A 21,662-nucleotide genomic window follows, 5' to 3' on the forward strand; every position below is an offset into this window, starting at 1 on the left:
CCAAGATATTTGATTAAACACATTAGATGTGGTTGGGTTCCCATGGGGGGGTAGAGCGGTAGATTTTAAAAGATTAAGGTGTAGTGTAAATAGGAAAAAAGAAACATCTAGTGGAGGAGAGGAGATGTAGAATTTTGGAGAAAAGAGGAGAGGAGATGTAGAGTTTTGGAGAAAGGAGGAGAGTCGAGAAAAGGAGTTGTTGGGGAAGAATCTGAAGGTGGATAGGAGGAGGCTGGTTGTACAGTTTTTTGGGAATAATGAAGTTGAATTTCAGTCACTCTCTTCCTTCTTTCACTTGTGCTTGAATTTGGGAGTTCTTTTATATATAAAAATCACGCCACCTGCAGCTCCTCGCCTAGTCCGTCTCCACTCCTCCGGCGCTGCTCTCCTGCATGCAGCTCCTCCGCCCATTGCTCTCTGCTCCAGCTCGCGGCTCTCCCTCCCTGCTCCACTCCAGCTCGCCCGCTCGCTGCTCCGCCTCCTGGCCTTACGTGGTGAATGGCAACTATCTACTTCCACCAATCGTCTTGCAGTATCTACATCGAGGCGGTGGCTGGAGGCTTCTACAAAGAGACTCGGCAGTGTGTTCTCTCTTTCTTTTCCAAGCTCTCACATGACAGTCTAGCATCGATGGAATATTGTGAGCCATGCTCTCTTGCCTGGCTGGAGTGTTCCTGTGTCTCCTAGGTCGAGTCGTTTCAGCATCCAGTGTCTTTTTTGTAATTGACAAAACCCACAGTTGTGGTGAGCTGCAGACCTATAGCTATCTGTCCTTCAAATTTTTATAATACAAAGTTTTTGAGTCTTTATGCCTCCTGGTTCATTTCATGTGGAAATACTGTTCGGGTTCCTCCCATTAATTTGCCTATATTAATTGACTTGGCAAGAGAGAGCGCAATTTTTGATATCTCAGCTTTTCCTACATATGGTATGAAAGCAGAATTATCTAAGGGCTTGTGAGGTGGTGGTTGAGATTGGTGAGGTACTGCTTGTGCGTGATCCGAGAGTGGTTCTGAGGCTTGTCGTCCAAGCAAGGTCGTGAGGGTCTATGAGAATTTGCGGAGAAGTCAGAATATGTACGAGAGTTTTTCCGTCAGGATCTGAGTGATTTCTGTCAGAGCTTATCGTGAGGTTCTAGAGGACTTGTGAACAGCTGAGAGTGGTAATCTGTAAGTTGTCTGGGATTATCAGATTAAGGCATCGTCAACAAGAGATTCTAATGTTGAAGAAGTCTACAGCACTAGGCACAGCTCATTCAAATCAAGGAAAGGGTTGTTTATAAGCCCTCCACTCTCGCCCATACTTATAGGCCTAGCACTGGCTATCTTTAGTAAACTTAGGCTGCATGCCCAAAATACCTTTACTTGCTTTTCTCTAAATAGCTCTGCTAATCTTGGAATAGCCATGCCTTTCTTAGGCTAGCCCATGCCATGGGATCTAATCATCCACGTTAGCTATAGTCTCAACCCTGGGTTAATCCAAACCTTAGCTTAAACTATGTCCTAAACCTAGAACAAATCCAAGTTAGCCTAGTCTTAACCCTAGACAGTCCAGTCTTGGTGAGGCCCTAGTTAGCCGGTTATGGACATAACAAATAGAGTTTGGATTCTGAGTATGACTTCAAATAGTCAATGGCTCACGTAGAAGAAAAGTTAAATCGCATCCAAAACTATCCACATGCAGAAGTTCACAATGAAGATGCTATTGGATGGACAAATAATGTCCATTCTCACTGTAAATGTGCATTCTCACCACAAATATTGCAAGACAACTTTGAGGTGAACAATGCACACATAGTTTGTAACTCAAAAGATAGATTCACGCTTTGAGGATGAGAGAGGGAGAGAATTCATTCTCCACTCATGAGTCACCAAGGTCGAAGGAGTCACTAAGCAGTTGCCAACCACTGACGAGAAAACAGAGGACAACGATCTTATGCCAATTACTTTGAACTCTTTGACACCATCATACAAAAAGTTTATCTCTAGCTTCAACATGGCAGCTCATGTTAAGGTGCCTACCACGCAAGAGATGCTTGCCTTGCACTATCAAGAAGAGGAACTGATGCAACACAAGGATGGAGGTCATGGAAATGAGCAAGATTTTGCAGTCGAAAGGACAAAGGCGAATTTCTCAAAAACTCTTTTGCTACTCTCAAACTCTGATGTAGGGAGAGGGGGTGGTGGAAACGCATATGCCAACCACAATGCTTATGGTACAAGCAGTGGAACCCAAACTTCATGATCCACATCCCTATTCGGAGGCAACTGAGATGGCATATCAGCAAATATATCTGCAAAATCTGAGAGTAACTGCTGCATGTCCATATCCTTCACCTTAGGAATGCTGTCCGTAAGAGCCACTGACTATTTGATGCATAAATGGCACTTTCTTTCTTGAGCTCTCAGGCTAACTTCCTTACTGAAACGTTTTGCATTTTTGGAGCTGTCAGGCCATGCAATACCACTGATCTACCCGTGGGAAAACATAGTGTTAAGGTATTCAAGTCCATGCTAAAATCCCCCAGGGATTTCATCCAATCGCAGCCCAGGCCAATATCGATCAGACCCATGTCCAATGCAAAGAGATCTTCTGTAAAATCATAATCATGAGAGAGCCAGATCCTCGCATCCTGGCAACATAGTCTGTTGATCATATGCTTTCCATTGGCAACCTCCACTCTGAGCCCAGGGTCTCTGTGGCAATCAATCCCACCTTCTGCAAGGTCATGGTGTTGATAAAGCTATGGGTGCTCCTGCTGTTCACAAGCATATAATCAGTCATTCCTTTGATCTCACCTTTCAATCTCAAGGTTTCGACACTTCTGGCACCAATCAATGCATCAAGTGAGATCAAGTAAAGTACTGGCTGAGCATCCCAATATTGCTCCTCCTCATCCACAAGAGCATTCCCATCAGCATCATTCTGTGCATGGAATGGTACAGCAGTACGATGGTCCACCAAGGATACTTTAGGGTTACGATCTAGAATACCCTTGCTTGGCTGACCCCTATGTGTGTCACTGGAGTGCCTTCCAAGCTCAGTAACACCACCTGGATCATAGGGAAACTCAGAATCTCACCTGACTCCTGAATCTGGAGTTGGTCCTGACTCCTATGCTTCCTCTGTCTCCTTATGAGACACATCTAGAGACTCAGGCATCCATCAACTCTTCATCATCGGATAGCTCAATAATCATGCTAAGTTTGGCTGTGCCACTGTTTCTCATCTTGCACACCTCCCTATGCTCGGGAGCCCATTTGTCACTGCACTTAAGGCATAAGTTGGCTCTTTTTCTGCTATCCATGATGGCCCTAGTGTGCTGTTTTATTTCTGATTTTTCTGTTACAGCACTTGGTTGCCCTCCTGGCTTTGCATCCGGGTGCCTATAGTGAGACGATTTTTCTACTTACTACAGCAGATCACGGGAGTGGCACCACAAAATATCCTCCCAGCCAAATCCTTGCTAGAGCGTGAGAACTTTTAAAGAAATCGAAATCAAAATCACGTGAAGGTCCGTTCTCCTTCTCTCACTAACTCCAGCAAGCCCCATCTCCCTAGATGGATCTAGATGCCACATGTCATCATCACAGGGCCTTTCCTAATGCATCCTTTCACCCCTCTCATGGGATACTTTAATTTCCTTTGCCCCTAGGCACATTGCTTACATTAGGCCCTTGGCCTTAGATCCACCTAGTTTGGTGCTATCAGCCCTCACCTAGGACCTTGACACTAATTCCCTCCCGATTATTTACATGAAGCGCAAACAAATATATTACAAACGTAGATCCTTAAGGGAAATGTCAACTAATTCTTCCAAGGTCATGCTACCTCGGCTAGAGCGTAACATTCCTTCCCTCTTTAGACATCAGCGTCCTCGATGATAGAGTCTGGGAACACTCTCCGCAACTGGTATACGGATTCCCAAGTAGCTTCTGATAGAGACAGACCATGCCATGCAACCAACACCGTGGGTATCTTCCGATTGCGCACTTGCATTGTTCCTCGGTCCAAGATTCTTGTTGGTTTGCGCCTTGCATTATCCTCTCTCCTGAAACAAAACCACACCTTCGATTAGTGAGTCACCAGTATGCAAAAATTTCTTTAAACGAGAAACATGAAACACTGGGTGCACCTTGCAACCCTGTGGCAATTCTAATTTATAGGCTACCTTGCCTATTCTCTTTAGAATTAACCACGGCCCACAATATCGAGGTGATAACTTAGCACTCTCTCCTGAAGTTAACGACTTCGAGTGCGAAGGAACTCTGAGAAAAACTTTTTCTCCTTCCTTAAATTCTCTTATAGACCGGTTTTCATCTGCATACGCCTTGGTTCTATCCATAGCCTGGCGGATATTAGCTCTCGCAAGTGCTAGCATCTCTCGCATCTGAACCACAAAGTTCGCGGCACTAGGCACTCTCTGAGGTATTCCAACTGTAGTTGGATTTGCTGGTCTATAGCCATAATTCAATTCAAACGGACTAAACTCCGTAGAGGAATGTTTTCTATCATTGTAGGCAAACTCTAACAATGGCAACCACTTGTCCCACGTATGTTGCCTCAATGACACATATGCCCTCAGCATATCCTCTAAAATTTGGTTGAGACTCTCCGTCTGACCATCCGTTTCAGGATGATCCCCACTACTCATTCCCAACTCAGTCCTTAGTGTCTCAAATACCGCTGTCCAAAAATGACCAATAAATCTAACATCTCTGTCTGACGCTATGGATCTAGGCAATCCATGCAGACGAAATGTATGTCTAATAAACAAATCCGCCACTTGCGGGGCACTAACAGACTCTCTAGTCGGAATGAAGTGAGCCATCTTGGTTAGACGATCAACCACCACAAGGATAGAATCATATCCACCTTGTGTCGTAGGCAGCCCCACAATAAAGTCCATGGAAATGCTCTCCCACTTACTTAGTGGTATCTCCAAGGGCTGTAAAAGTCCGGGTGGCTTCACCCGCCCGGCCTTGCTTACCTGACACGAAAAACACCGTGTCACATATTCATGAATATGCTTTTTCATCCTTGGCCAAAAGAAATCTCGCTTCACGAGATCATATGTCTTCTCGACTCCTTGGTGTCCCGCACATGGGCTATCATGGCACTGTCGAATGACTCTCTGCCTGAGATCATTCTGACTAGGTACTACAACCTTGCCATTTCTTTTCATCATACCATCCCTTATGGTATATCTTGCATAGGTTTGGCCTTTTCTGGATGCCAGGTCATCCTTTTCTTCCCCGGGTCTAAACACGTGAGCTTAAGGCCATAAGCTCTGGACAAACTCGTCCACCTTTTGAGTTTCTCTAATCTCGGTCATTAGAGCACTCTCTAATACCGTAAAACTCATATTGTGCATAATGCGAGACAACGCATCAGCAACCTTATTATCCTTCCCTCTTCGGAACAACGGTTTCTGGAAATCAACTATTTTTAACACCGGTCCTGTAACCACAGCTTGTTTTATGGTGTTTAAACTTTCTTGTTGATTCCGTCCCCATATAAAAGGTACTTTATCTGAGGTCAGATCAGTCAATGGCGATACTATTTCGGAATATCCTTTAATATGCCTTCGATAAAATTGGACAAATCCCAAGAATAATCGCAAAGCGGTCAGACTCTGAGGGATTGGCCAAGTTAGTATCGCAGCCACTTTCTTTGGATCCATTTCTACCCCCTCTGGAGTAATTATGAATCCTAAATATTCAAGCCTAACCATACACAGTATAGTTTTCTTTTTATTTACATAAAGACTGGCTTTCCTCAAAGTACTGAACACTATTCTTAAGTGTTCTCGATGCTCAGTAATACTTTTACTGAACACTAGAATACCGTCAATAAAATGTACTACAAACTTTCCGATATACGGACATAGTAAATCGTTCATAAGCATGACGAATGTAGCTGGAGCAGTGGTAAGTCCGAAGGGCATTACCAAAAACTCATAATGACCAAACCTGCTTCTGAAAGCGGTTTTATGCACATCCTCGGCTCTAATCCGGATCTGATGGTAGCCACACTTAAGATCTATCTTGCTGAAAATCACGGCTCCATGTAATGCATCTAGCAAATCATCAATCCAAGCCATCGGATACATGTGCTTAGCAATGATATTATTCAATGCTCTGTAATCTATACAGAGGCGAAACGTATCATCTTTCTTTCTCTTTAATATCACTGGGGAAGCAAAAGGTGAAAAACTTGGTTGAATCTGCCCCAACTTGAGGTATTCTTCCAGTTGTCTTCGCACCTCCGCTTCTTTGGTAAAACTCATTCGATAGAGAGGTTCCCCCGGGATTAGTTCGATCTTATGCGAACGTTCCGCTTTGGAGGTAACCCATAAGGTAACTCATCCCTAAAACATTCAGAGAACTCCTCTGCTATTAGATTAGCCAACTTGGCCATCTCACCACTTTGAACAACATCAGTGCTAGCCGAAGAATCATCAACCGGCTCTACCGATACCGTACAAAGGAATAAAAACTCTTCTTGAGCTTTTCGGATTTCCATCACGGAAACCAACGGTCCCTGAGGTATATCTTTTTCACCTCGTAAGACATAAAGCACATCATTCATCTTGAATTGTTATACGTGCTTTTTCCAATCAATGGCTGGATTCTTCCTAGAATGCCACGCCATACCCAAGGCTATATCTGCATGAGCAAGCTTAGTCATTTCAAAATCAAGCTTCTCAGCATAGTCCTGAATACGAAGCTCCAATTGGGTAACCCTTTGGTGCCATACTTCAGTTGAACTTCCATCTGCCATCCTGACTGTATACGCATAGTCAGTGGGCTAGTCTTTAACTTCAGCCTCTTCACGAGCTTGGAGTTAATCACATTGTGCGTTGATGCCGAGTCAAACAACACAATGACATCATGATTGGTCACTTGCCCTTTCATCTTAATTAACTCCGTATCATTAAAGGCTGTATACCCCGTTGCTGCGCGCCTAGATAGGATGTTATCAGGTGCACTCGTTACTAGCTTAGCAACAGACACACATAACAAACAAGGTACTGACCTCTGAGAAGATCCCGCTAGCTGAATCTGCATCTGTTCCGCTCTGGGACTTCTCTCCATTTCCACATCGCATTCTGAGACTACCATCTCAACCATCCCACCATCCTTATTTCGTGGACAATCCTGCCACTGATGAGACTGAAGGCAACCAAAACACAAGCCTTCTCTCCTCGCTTTTTCTCTTTGCTCTAGGTCTAAGGGAGACTTTGACCAAGCCCGGGCTGCCATTGGTGTTACTTTCCTCTTCACTCCAATGGTGGTACTTGATTTAGGAGTTTCAGTTGGTTTCGCCTGCTTGGCTTGATCACTCGGCTGAGAACCACTCCCTTTACTAATCCACTTCTTCTTAAACCCAGATTTCTTCTGGTACCCATACTGGGTTCCGACCTGCGCAAACCCACTTGGCCTGCTGCCCTTGGCATCTTCATAGTTCAGGGCTATGGCTATTGCATCATCCAACGTGTTCGCATACTTAGCCCGAACTTCCATTTTAATCCAATCATTCAATCCAAATATGAAATATTTCACTTGGATTGAGTGAGGTAGGGGTTCATCAACCTTCATTACGCTCTCTCGAAACTTATCAGTGTATTCTACCATTGACAAATTTCTCTGACGAAGGTTTCTATACTGATCCCAAGCTCGGGATGCTTCGTCAGGAGGTAAGAAGTGTTTTCTAAATTCTCTTTTAAACCCCTCCCAGGTAGTGGATGCTATACCATCTTTCTGTTTCTTAATCCACCACCTATCCACTGCCTCACTAAACATGTGTGTGGCCTCGCGGATTTTCTTGATATCATTTTTGATTTCACAAATGGTGAACGCCTCGTCCCATTTGTGTAACCAGGTCTCAATGACATCAGAACTACAATCATTCATCCGACCAGAATACTTTTCCGGCCTATAATTGGCAATATTAGGTACTTTAGCCTTCCTAGGCTCGACCGTGTGGACACTAGACTCCGGTTCCATTGGAGCCTTTCCTTTCTCATCTCGAGAAGGTCTGGCAGACATACTGTGTATCACTCTTCTAAGTTCACACTGCCCTGCATTTGCCTGTAACTGTTGCGCTAATAACTGCTGCAAGGCATCCTCAAGTAATGCAATCTTGCTAGATAAGGTGTGAACTACTGGGCGCGACACCTGCTGGGTCGGCCGGACTCCTGACTCTACAGGGTCCATCCTGGAAGCTCCTTCTTCTGCTTCCATTCAGGTCAATGGGTGTTTTGCTTTTTTTTTTTTTTTTAATAAATAAACACCGCTAGAACACTGTATTTACAAACCGACACAATTGCCTATACTAGGGAATACCTGCAATCTGACAACTATACTGACTAGGTAATTGACACAGGCATATATCCAAATACCGCCTTTCCCTATACTAGGGAAATTCCTGCAAACAAACTGACTTTATCACAAAGGCATATGCACAAGCATAATCTCCCAGATTGCCCACAGGAATTTGAAGAAGTCAAAAAAATCCCAAGTCTGCTATGTACCCTGCTATGGCATCGACCCTTCATGCAGACTAAATATTCACGAGAACCTCTTCATGCAAGCGGAGCATCAACAAAGACTAAGGTCGGGAAAAAAAACACAAAATTGACGAAAGCCAAAGAAAGCTCCCTGGTTGTTCGCTCCTGCCACCCGATTTGATACTGTGCCAGATCACGACGCCGGATATCAACACTCGCAAAATCTACCCCTGGAGTCTTCACGTAGCGCAGATATACCGCTTGGAACAGTAAGCACAGATGTTTGCTTGTCTGTAGCTCTCTGCGCTCACATCCTTGCAACGAGACCTCAAAACGACAGCTTCACCAACGCCCAATACGCCTTTGGCCTTCGCTCTTATGCGTGATCCAGTCCATTACTGCTCATCAGCCCACCCAACCTTCAGGCTCGTCAGCGCGCGTAACGATCTTTTTCTAATTCACACTTGTGAATTAGCCAACGGAAGAACAGAGCGTCCAATACGTAGCCACATCTCTAACGACAACACCACGCTCACGGGTTATTATCACACTTCCCAGATCCTCCGTATTCTTTGCCTGCGCGTCGCCCATCCACAACAGGCGCTGAAGCTATCAGGAACTAATCCTGCACTCCTGTAGCTGAGTGAAAATATCCTCACGAGAGATTGCTGCGACTTCAATTCGTCGTAACTCAATCAGGTCAGGCCCAGCATGCGCAGTAGCTTCAGATATCACCCAGGCAGACTCACTTTCACCTTCGGCTCTGATACCAAATGAGACGACTACAGCAGATCACGGGAGTAGCACCACAGAATATCCTCCCAGCCAAATCCTTGCTAGAGCGTGAGAACTCTCAGAGAAATCGAAATCGAAATCACGTGAAGGTCCATTCTCCTTCTCTCACTAACTCCAACAAGCCCCATCTCCCTAGATGGATCTAGATGCCACATGTCATCATCATAGGGACTTTCCTAATGCATCCTTTCACCCCTCTCATGGGATACTTTAATTTCCTTTGCCCCTAGGCACATTGCTTGCATTAGGCCCTTGGCCCTAGATCCACTTAGTCTGGTGCTATCAGCCCTCACCTAGGACCTTGACATTAATTCCCTCCCGATCATTTACATGAAACGCAAACAAATATATTACAAACGTAGATCCTTAAGGGAAATGTCGACTGATTCTTCCGAGGTCATGCTATCTCGGCTAGAGCGTAACATATAGGGCTTGGTATACGGCAATTTGCTGCCCGATATTGTGGGAAACCTTGGAAACGATGCTGCTGCAGCTTTCCTGTCATGCCAATCAAACATCTTGGGTTTCTTTTCACCACCAAATGCAGTCCCATGTGGACTGTTTGTAGCACTCATCTACCTATAGGCATATTTGGGCTCGAAAACCTCCGAAAGCTGGGCTGCTTGCTCAATGGTTTGTGGGTTGTGAGCCATCACATCGAAGGCCAAACCAAACCCTAAATGAAACACAGCAGCTTTCCCCTCTCGGAAGTGTCATGCACAAAAAAGGAAAGTCTCCAGAAATTGTGCAGATACTCCTGGACCGTGCTCATCTGCTGAGATAGGTTATAGAATTCAGCCAAGTACTGCTCTAGTATCAGCGGGGATACAAATGTAGAGGCCATCAGTTTTTTGAATTGTTCCCACGTGGTCAGCCTTTGAGGCGAGTCCCTCATGTACCGCCACCAAGTGTGAGCATAATCCTGCAAGTGCATCCCTGCAAAACTGATGCGGTCCTCATCCTTCTTGGGGTGAGCCATTCTTCCAACTCATTTGGAGTGCGCATGTCACCCTTGAACTTGTGCGCAGTGAGCTTATCCTTGACATCTTTTGTTGCATAGCTCCTGCTCTGGCCACTCCCAAATGCACGGGCATCATCACGCTTAAGGTTCACGCCTTGAGTTACCCAAGACTTACAAGATAAACAATGCTTTTCACGTGAGTCTTCTCAAGAAGTACCAAGGACCAGAGCCCACTGAACCAGTTCAAAAAGAGCCACCAGAGGTGGAAGAGATGGAGGAAATCCTTTAACCAGAACAGCTTGTATATCATGCAAAAAATAAAGGATCCAGAGGCAAGGTTACCCGCAGATACCTTGTCAAGTTTAAGAACTATTCGGTACTTGATGCCAGATGGATAGATGAGGACTTCTTCTCAGAATATCCACAATTTTTGTGGTTGTATCAAGAAATAATATTGGCTCCAGTCAAAAAATGTTAACTCTGGTTAACTATAACAAGTTTGGTTATGTTTACTTTTGCTTTGCATTGGTAAAAGAGAACTATGGGGATGCCCACAAGGGACTAGGATTAGTCCAAAAACTGGAAATACATGCATTTCACTAACCTTTAGCGGGTTAAAGTTTGGTATTTGTATAGGACTTGGAAAAGTGCTAAAAGGCTCAAAAATGATGGAGCAAGTGGCAAAAAGCGGGTCCTACAAGGCAAAAAGGACCAGGAAAGATGGTGCCATTAAAGAAGGCCCCACAAGGTTCTAAAAACGACACAAAAGCTGCCCCAAAACGAACAAAAGAAAAAAAGCTTAGTTTAGCTTTAGAAAAAAAGGTCTTGCTTTTAGCTAGGCCAAGTCTATAAAAGAAGGGCCTCAGAGCTTCTAGATTCATTCAAGAGTAGTACTAAGCTTCATGCTCTTCACAGAGCCACTTGTACAACCTTCACAGGTGGGAGGGGGGTCCAGCCCTTATTTCTCGGCCCTAGTGCTGTGTATCGTCTTCTTCTATTTCTCCCAGTCGCCTTCTCTTGATGCAAATCATTCTTTCTATTCATGCCCTCCCACTATGATTTCAACATGAGATTCCTCTCCCATTTGCACGTGTGTGCTGTCCAGAGAGAGAGAACTTGTTGCAATTTATATTCTAGTTCCAGAGGGTTGTCAAGCTGCTGCGATTAGGGTTTCCAGCATTCCCGTGCTCCAGAACTTGCTGTGAATCGTTCCAACTGGCCAGGGCCTTGTTGCAAACTGATCAAGGAGGCCCAAGATCTGCTGCGACCTGACCCATGGCTGCCAGACTTGATTGCGATCATCTTACCAGGGCTTCTAGTTGCTGCGATTTTATACCACGGGTGGTTTTGCAATGCCTAGGGTTTGTTTTGACATTGTGTGTCGTCTCTGCACTCACAAACTTCACAATATCTAAACACATACACCCATGCGGGTGGAAATATGTACCTACAAGATTATCAGTGTAAAGATGTGTACAATACAAAAAAATGGCAAGTAACATATAATAATCATTGGGAGGAAGGCTCGTTGTATAGAAAGAATACAATGCATATACCACACATAAAATGACGTTAGAAATACAAAATTGCTACGAACATTTAAAATAATCTTTGCCTTCTACAACCCCATTATTTCCACAAGTGATCAATTAGAGATTTCAAAAATAAATTTCCTGTTAAATCTTTGGCCCCTTCTTGCCCCAAAGCAAACTGAGAAAGCTGAACCGTATTCCTGTAGGCACAAGTAAGCAATCTAAAGAGAGGGACTACCTCATCGTATCATATATTGCAAAAGCTTCAGTCTCATATCCTAGTTTCTCCCCATCCTGTAAATGTATAAGCCTTCAGTCATTGATAACCAAAGATTCACAAGTTTCAGCGTCATTATAAAAGCTATTCAATACATTGAACCAGCTATACCTTAGTGGTGCCAGTGGAATTGATGTACATGTAGATTGGTTTTTCAGGATCTTCGTACTGAAGGTAGAGAAGCTCTGCCATTATCAATTCTGTGACGGCTGGGACTAAAGACATTCCCAAAAAAACAATGCGATTCTTGAACAAATAAGAAGGCAGATCAGGTGGTGGCTGCTGGTGTGCATCTCCTCTTTGAAATGGAATAACCTGAAAGAGAATAAGATTGATGACCTGACAAGACTAAGATGACCAGCATAATGGACAAGTGTTGATGACCAAATTCAACAATAGATGAACCAGCAGGCTGAACAAACAGGCTGAGCTGACGCCATTTTCAGTTGATGAAGGCGCGCATATTCCATCAAATTAGAGAAAAGGGCATGGCCGTGACTAGGGCCGTGACTACCTACAACATCAGATGGGGATATTCTAGGGGACTGTACTGAGACGCTCTTTTCATCTAAATACCAGTCACCCTTGGACAGCTTTCAAGCCCTAGAGAAACTACTACGTGATCATGCGAAATGCAAAAAAGAACCATGGCAACAAATCTCAAATTTCGAACTCACCATCATCACGACTCCTTTGCGTGCACCACCGCTGAATACGGTTTGATCGATACTTTTCCGTGCAGTACGTAAGCTCAATCCAGAGAGTGATCCATGTGCGCTTCCACCAACAAAGGAACTAACAAAATCGCTACGAAGATGTGGGCCTTTTCTTCCAGAGCTGCTTGGGGAACAGCATTTAAAGGCCTGAGAAGCAGGAGAAAAAGAGAGAGACTTACTACAGCTCATGTGTGTAGATGTAGGGGAGAGCAATCCCGAGCTGAGAGAATCGCAAGCAGAAGAAAAGGCCATTTCGGCCAAGTGATCTTCTGTGAATCAAAACCAGGCGTTCAATTGAGGTTAACCAATGTTCTCAAGCTGGGTTTATACCGCCTGGGGTCATCAGGTTGCTAATTTATGTCACACTTTGTTGGAAATAAAGGCCAATGTGTCGTCCAAACCCCCTCGTGGGTGCTAGCTTCCTTTTTTTTTTAAAAATTAAATGCTGGATCTATTAGGGGGGATCAATCCCAAACAAAAACAAAAGGGCCTTTCCGAGCGCTACCTGCCCTAGCCTACGCTAATTAAACTAAGACTTATCCCAGAACAAAGTTGGCCTCTACTGCCATCATGGCCCCACTGATTACGAGCTCACGCTTCTCCAAGTCGTGGGTGCTAAGTTAATGAGGCACTTGACGCATGGTTGACACGTGGACAAATTATTGGGGAGAAATCCCATATGCAAGAGTGTAATGAAGGTTCCTTGGTATAAAATGAAGTAATGGGTAGATCCTCCTTCAGTCCTGCCGGCCTTTTGCTACGGGTTGAAGGAGGTTGTGCGTGGCTAGGAGGCGAGGGCTTGGGACCCCCTCGTACTCGGCGCATCCAATGGTAGGCTTGCCATGTGGTAGCTAGAGGAGATGGAATGGGCAGAGGTTGGAGGAGTTTGCCATGGAGTCGGTGGCCTTCATGGGCCAAACACAAATCTCCTATGTCAGTGTTCGGGCCCGCCGTCCCTCCTATTCGGCCAATTAGGAGTGTCCGAGCCCACCGTCCCTCCTATTTGGCCAATTAGGATGGCAGCCCTTCACACCACCTTTTGAAGGATGGCTGCCAAGTGGTGTGAACCTAGCGTCAATATACAAACTTCTTTCAATTAGCAATTTCAAATCTAGTGACTACACAGAGTAGTAGCAACCCTACATTGGACAACATTTGAATTCAATGAAATTATTAATCTTTCCGATACATACTAGCCTTTACTTTAAAGGCTACATTTTAAGCATTTCAGTTAACATGGGAATCCAATCATAGTTCGAAACTAATTCAACATATTCTACCCAAAAAAAATTGTGTAGATTGTCAAAAATCGATGGTATTTTAATCCTATAGGATAACACATTTATGTTTTGGCCCTACTAGGAAAAGATGGTTGGTTTTGTGGTCGAAGAGACTTCCATCTTTCCCATTTATATTCAGTCAAGCTTACTTTGTTAAGTAGGTCAGAGCTTAAAACTTTGAGTTAGCTTAGTCTTCTTACTATATTCATCTACTCTTCCTTTCATTAAAAGACTCATTAAAAGCACGGTCATAGTGGTTTTGCCACCTAGTTTTCTTTTTAAATAATAAATATGCCAGATATATTAAGGGGTTGGTCAGGCCTCAAAAAGAAAAGACCAAATACAAAATTGGGCCAACCAACAAGGGGGGACACATGTGGCCTACACTGATTCAGCCTGGAACTGTAAATGCTTAGACAAAAGAGCCAATACTGAGGAGACAGTGACTAATCACTGGGGATCTCTCCCCTAACATCAAACCGAGATCTCTTAGGTTCGCCTTGATCATAGATATGATGGCAGACTCCCTATGGCCGAGCGTGACCTGGACCTTAAAAGCCAAGCGATTTCTCATTTCCCAAATGGAGAGGCATACAGTCGCACGAACATATTGCCAAGAAGCTAGGAGGGTAGAGGGGAGCCTGAAGGTTTCCCCAAGCAGCACCATCCTCCATCTTCATTTGATATAAAATTGAGACATGACCCCTGCCTTTTTTATTGCAGCTTCCACTCTACCCAGACCTCCCTGGTAACTAGACAAGACCAAAACAAATGCTTCAAGGCTTCCATAGCCTTACCACATAGAGGACAGATTGGGGATATAGGGATTCATTTCACAAGCGACCCTCTAACGGGGAAGCTAGAGATTGGTGATCTTCCATGGCAAAAAGCTAGCTTTCCCTGCCCTGCATTGCTTCCAAATATCTATGAACCTATTCTGCCACCAAACGTGGCGTCTTCTCACCTGCCATTTCTTGTTCATAGTCTCAAGGTTCCTATACACAATCCTCGCTGAGAGGCGATTAAGGCATGTCCTTCCCATCAGCCATTAGGTCTGTCAACCCTTAGAGGAGGAGATGCAGTTAGTTGGCTAATCATCCGAGATGCGCTCCATCACAATAGCTAGCATGTTAGATTCGCCTTGACTTAGCCGAAACCTAATGCGTAGCTACTCAAGGGGGAGGATTACCAAAAAGCGAGCGGCCACAAATAAGCAAGCAAGATTTAACATGATTCGAGCGAGCGAGCTCCCCATTTATTATCTAAATCTTCCCAAAATGATTAGAACAATTGAGATGAACATAAGCAAATCAAACATATTCCAACATTGAATGCAAGCTTCCAACTCACAATTCCCCTATCTTTCATTTGTAAGAAAACAATACAACTTTTGTGCTCAACAGATAACAGGATCTCGTATGCAAGAGAGAAAAGCAGATAGTATGGAGAATGAAAAATTTGATTACTATAAAACTGATACAATAGATGGCGCTGCCTCCCAGTCGTGCGCTCCTGTGTGAGGAGCTTCAATGGCGTGCTGGAAACAGTCGAGGACGGAGGCTGGATACTAAGGAATCAGGGTTGCTATAGCCAATGATGATTATGGGCTTCATGGGCTTGCTCTTATATAGCAACTAGTCATAATCGGTTAGACCCAATTAGGAGACTGGCCCAATTTGCCCAAAACAGCCGACTGGAGGTCGGTCCCGAAATAGGCCACTGACCACTCGATAGAACCATGGCGCAGAATAGAGCAACTAACCTATGGTTTCCATTCAGCAGCCCACAGCCATCCTGGATCATTTGGGGCTCCAAACGTGCCCCGCAGCCCGAGAGTGGGCCTGCCTCGGGAAATGCTCCATCTACCCTCAGTGCGGTCAGTCATGGGATGCCTTCTCACACTTGCATGTAGCCTAGTTGGCAGTGTGCCAACTCTATCTGAAGCCGTCTAGCCATCAAGCCATACATGGCCCCCATCTGGTGTCCAAACTAGGACCTACCGGATAACCTAGCTACTCAAATGCCTTCTCCTCATATGGGGGGCTTACAAGTAGAGTTAGCTGGCTCCCACGTAGTTACACGAGAGTGGAGCATTGATATCTAACATCATCCTCATACTATTGCACTACCTTATTTGAGGTTACATAGAGACATAGAACCACAAAAAATTTGGGTTTGGAAAAAATAAAGACCACATCAAATTGAACATCCATACATGATGACAAAATATGTAAACATGCCGATGTGCCACATATACATGTCGGGTCTCCCATGCTTGCATAGGATCTGCCATACATTTGATCCCAAACATGGAAGTAAAACCAGCTATGCCATAGCTTTATAGAGCAAAAAAGCACACTACATCTGATGTACTAGGAAAACATGTGAGGATTCATACATAAACTATCTCCACACCAGAAAATCTTTGGCATCATCTACTCAATTGAAGTTGGTTGTCTCCTGCCCCATAGAGCTTGAAATAACTCAACCTTTGTCAGAGCTGCTTGGTGCATAAATTGATGCACTTTGTCACTCAATCCCAGCACTGTAGTGAACACAAAGTAAATGTCCTTGCAAGGCATGTAAGGTTTTTTACTTGCCTCCCTCTGTGTGAAGTCAAGGCATGTGCAATGTGGAAATTTTGAAATTGACACAAAGTATGTCAAGCCCTTTGAGATTGAACCAGATGTACGAACATGAAACACATGTACCTCTTTTGGAATTATAATATTCTCTCTAACAACCTCTGCTTTCTCCGTAAGTGCCTTGTCAATCCTTTCAATGAACTCTTTATTCACTTTACTTCTCCATGACACGATCTTACCATCACGTCAAGGATGAACGTGGCTTGGTGTATGTGTTTTTTCCAAGCGAGACAAGGGTCCCATGTTACCAACAACATCATCTACCTCAAATACAAACCCTACCTTCATGAGGTTCTCCCTCTCTTCCATAGTAATAGATGTCCTACTTGCAACCTTCCAAACACCTAGAGCGTTACCAGGAACACCTTGAATGGAAATATCAACCTTCCAAGTGTGGGTCACAAAAGTGTTGTAGAACCAAACGAACTGCGCTGTCACTCCATTAGGGTGTTTTCTTCCCTTGAAGCATGGAGCTGGCACACCATGGCTAGCATTTCTTCCAAGTGCATTGATCATTGCTCCACATTGTCGTCAAGTTTCCTATAGGTATCCGAAGCATGTGACAACATTGTGTGGCTCAGTTCTCCTAATCGCCCAATTGGCATCATGCATCTCTATCTCTTTACAAACCTCCTCCTTGGAAGGACTCACAAACTGAAGTTGTCATTTCTTTCTAGCCACTCTCCTTGTTGTGACTGTAATGTATTTGGGCCGATGACTATTAATTGCATCTATCACAGATGAACATGTGGAATTCCTCTTTCTTTGCACACTCATAGGTGCTGTCATTGGTCTACTCATCTTGGGGGAGTGTATCCCAGCCTCCTCAAGCAATGTATGTGTTAAAGAAACAAGCTTATTCCTATCCCTCTTACTAGATCCACTTCCATCAACAATGCCCTTTCGGAGGGTTTCCAAATTTGGTCCTGTTCCCAAATGTTTGCAAGACATGAAAGCATTGTAATGAGCACACTGAAGCACACTCATTGCCAGGTTTGCTGCACAAGCTTCATACAATGAGATATGTTTTGCATAGCCACGTGTTGCACTCATGCTTGAGTGTTTTGTCTCCAAAAGATTTGTAATTGGAACAAAAGTTGAATGTTTATCCTGTTGCAAGAACATCCCCCCCCACTGGGAGACTCTAACATCCCACCAAGCTAACCATGTGTGCAGTGTTGGCAACTCGCTCTCTTTGACATGGGCCGGAGACCAATACAATGTCAATTGTCTCTTGCACTAGTCAACAGAAACTGTTGTTGTTGCTGCCCTCCATTTTCAACACAACTCTATGCTCTTCATGAAATTGAGGCTTTATGCACCTTTTTGTATGCTCAATCGTGCTCATCTCCTAGTGGAACCACATGTCCTTTCTCTACCCTCCATCACATTCTAAGGGCCCCCATCGTACACTGTGTGGACAACAAGCCAATTTGCACCTGCACCATCTGCCATGAAGCCCCAAAATTCAAGTGCTTCAAATCCACTCTTCTCCATCTGGTTGTTCAGAAGCTTCCTGAATTGAACTTTTGCATTCATATCTTGTACCTTAAATTCACAAATTGCTATTGTTTGAAGTTCTCTTATGAAGGGGTCGTATACATGAGCTCCCATTGTTACTCAATGGACATGGTCAAAGTGAACCCATTGTGACTCAAGGCTTCCCCCGAGGCACATGCGATTCACCAGATCCACGCCACAGAACCTGGACCAATGGTGGACATTTTAAAAATATGTGGCTGCACATCATCTTGCAATTGTCCAAGAAACAAAATGCTTTGCGCATATGGGTACTTGCATCTCAATTTTAGATTCATAATTGAATCCAATCCTCCATCTCCTCCTCTAGCTTCAATTCTTGCACTTTGCACCACTCTTTGAAGCCTCCTCCTCTGTGTCATTGGTGTGATGGTAACCAAAACCTCTTGAAATTGATGATCATCAAGTGTTTCCACATTAACCCCATCCTTTGCAAGCAACATATCCATCATCACATCTTTTGTCACTGACACCTCTATGTTTTTGCAACAAGCATTTGCATTCATCCTAGCACGCATGGAAACAAGATCTTCTACCTACATTTCCTTCACACGGCTTGTGCCCTTCTCTACAGGATGGTCATGAAAGCCAACATGTATTGCACACCTAGTTGTCTTATCTCTTTCATGTGGGAAGCAGTAATATATGGAAGCACTACATTCATAAACACACTCTGGGATTGCCAAATAGTGCTTACACAAAATTGACCCCAATGCAGGATCAATTGGACCAGGCATAGGAGGTCTCCTAAACTTTCCCCTCCACTGTGTATCATTCAACACTCCCATATGTTCAAGATAAGGGCAATCAACATTAAAGCACCTTAGGTATCCAGAACATCCAATCATTCTAACAATACCATGAAAAAATTCTTGTGAGCAGGTGGAATATTTTGTCCAAACATGCCCATCTGCATTTTGTTCCATGCTAGACATTGGTGAACCATTGGAACATGGGGGAAGCTCAAAGACAACATATCCATCATAAGTTGAGGCATTTCTGTAACCTTCTCAATCTCACATGTAGATGTGAGTGCAATGTGCAATGAGCTATTCAAAGGCATCCTCTCAATCAGGGAAACAACACTAGTCACATCTGTATTTTCTAAGTCAATATGAGTATCTTTCTTTCAAATAACCTCAACTCGACAGCTGGAATGCTGTTGCCCATTGATCTGGAAGCCCTTTTGACCATCCTCCAAGTCCACTACTGGAAAAACTATTGCAATGTCGTTCACTCCAGTTTCTTGATGCAGACTAATGTCCTGGGCCTCAAGATGAAAGTGCTCTTTAATATCTGTGACTGAGATCTCCAATATGGGAGTGTCATAACGAATGGATAGTGTTGAAGCTTCTCCATACCGAATGACCACAGATGAAGGCATGTCTGTGGGGTGGGAACAGAGGATCAATGGTTGCCTTTACAAAAAACATGAAAACAAGCATGAGTACCAAGTATCGAAGGTCACAACACAATGAATAGATAGCTTGTTGGAGGAGGCGAGTTGTGAGAGTATATGTTTAAAGTCTCGAGGTACCAAGACATCCAACTGTTCAAACTCTTGGAGGTGGCAACATAGGAGGAGACATGACAGATAGCAAGAGAGCATTGGAGAGAAAAGCAAGGGCCGATTGCTACAGAATGGAGAGAAAAGCAAGAAGAATGGAGGTAGTGCATTGGAGTTGACAATACAAAGATGTCAAGACAAAACGACGGTCGTGAAACACTGTTATACATAGATGTCAATACATCTAAAACACTAGTGGTGCCGCTAATATGATGATCATAGGTGGAGCCACTCATATTTATTGCTTTACTTAATTTCATTAAAATTTTGCTAGAGAAGCGGTCATCATTCCAAAAAATGACCATAATTATTTGCACCTTAACCTTCACAAATAACGTCCACCAAGTATGCATTAATTGTCATAAGCATTCATTCATCCACCAGGTGTTCATTCATTCATCTAAATGTGGGCCCAACACTCATTCATTCATTCATCCAGACGTGCTTCATTCATTCATCCAAATGTAAGGCAAGAGTGAGTGTGTGTGGGGGAGGTGCGCTCTGAGGAGCACTCTGAGTTAATTGATTATAAGAGATAATTAATTAAAAGAGCGGATTAGGGTATGGTCACTTTGCAAATCCCCATCCTCAACTCACTTTGCAAATCTCTCTACCCCGCGAGAAGACCCTCCCTCCTCCGTCTACAGCGACCTCGCTCTGTCACTCTCTCCCTTAGGTTAGAGGAGTTGCATGACCTATATGGCATAGATTTTCCTTCAGCCCTCCCTCCGTCGACGCGCTCCTCGAATCGGCGCTCTCTTCTCCCATTCAAGCGTCAAGCATATCTCTGCCTCCACAACAACGTAGCTCTTCTCATCCCATTTCTCTACCTCCACAACAACGCAACTCTTCTCTTCTTCTCTGCCTCCACAACAACGCAGCTCTTCTCATCCCATTTCTCTTCCTCCAACAACAACAACGTAGCTTTTGTTCTCTTCTCACATTTCTTGCCTCCACACCAACGCAGTTCATGATTTGTCTTCCATATCCTCCTCCATAATTCCATCAACCTCTCCCCAAATCCTCCATTGCCCACAAACGTAGCTCATTGCAAAATAGCATCAGGATTTGAATATACTAGTCTGCTCGATGACCAAAGAGTATTCTCTTGCCAATATCAGCTTTGGTTTGCAAATTGGACTCGGTGACCAGGTACGTTTCATGCTCTTTTCCCTCCCTAAAGCCGCATGTAATGCGCTGCCTATTTCATTCCCACAAGCCTCAAATACATGAGGCTTCTTCTCGCTCCCATAAGCTTCTAGGTGTGGACAGGTAGTGACATGTTGACAATTTCTTCAAAGGGCACTATAAATAGTGATAGAGTGTGCATACTTCAATAAGCCACACCATTGCTCTTAGTATTGTTAAGCTCTATCTTCTGGTAGCATGGCTCCTCGGCACGAATAAATTTCTCCAACACTTGCTCCGTATATTCAATGGGCACATTCTTCATCTCTAGCAAGAAGAAGTAGATAAACAAGGACATTATCAGGATCCATCCCACAAAGAAGAAGAAAATCCCGAACTTGAAGTGGCATAGCATTGGCAAGAACGTGCTTTGATCTGAGTAGTTTACCTGAGCCACACTATTGACTTCTGCTTCTACCTTCCAATCTATCAACGACCGGCTGGCTAATATGCTGAGCACCACGATGATCTTTTCCTCATCCATACCATGTCCAACACCCCAAATGTCCAACAGGGTGGACAAACTCACCCATTGTCCAAGAAGCAATCCTGTAAGCAAGGATGTAGTTCGCCAAGAGCACCAAGAAAGGCATTGTATTCTGTACCCTTTTGTAGCACATGCTCTGCGCCACAGTGTCCCACTCGTGTCT

General features: G+C 44.1%; 1 protein-coding gene across 1 annotated transcript in view; it reads right to left on the reverse strand.

Annotated features, from left to right (window-relative positions):
• The window catches only part of CLPR4 (CLP protease R subunit 4), a 32,908-nt gene extending 19,789 nt beyond the window's left edge, over positions 1 to 13,119 (reverse strand). The window contains exons 1-3 of the mRNA XM_087374785.1: positions 12,755 to 13,119; positions 12,189 to 12,392; positions 12,039 to 12,094 (exon numbers count right to left, since the gene is read on the reverse strand). Coding sequence (XP_087230911.1) covers positions 12,039 to 12,094; positions 12,189 to 12,392; positions 12,755 to 13,045 — 551 coding nt within the window. The 5' untranslated portion in view covers positions 13,046 to 13,119. The remainder of the gene's footprint in view (positions 1 to 12,038; positions 12,095 to 12,188; positions 12,393 to 12,754) is intronic.
• Positions 13,120 to 21,662: the final 8,543 nt, after the last annotated feature.

Source organism: Dipteris shenzhenensis, chromosome 5 (genome assembly GCF_047967505.1).
Source record: "Dipteris shenzhenensis isolate YYH24624 ecotype China chromosome 5, Dip_SZ_1.0, whole genome shotgun sequence".
NCBI lineage: Eukaryota > Viridiplantae > Streptophyta > Polypodiopsida > Gleicheniales > Dipteridaceae > Dipteris > Dipteris shenzhenensis.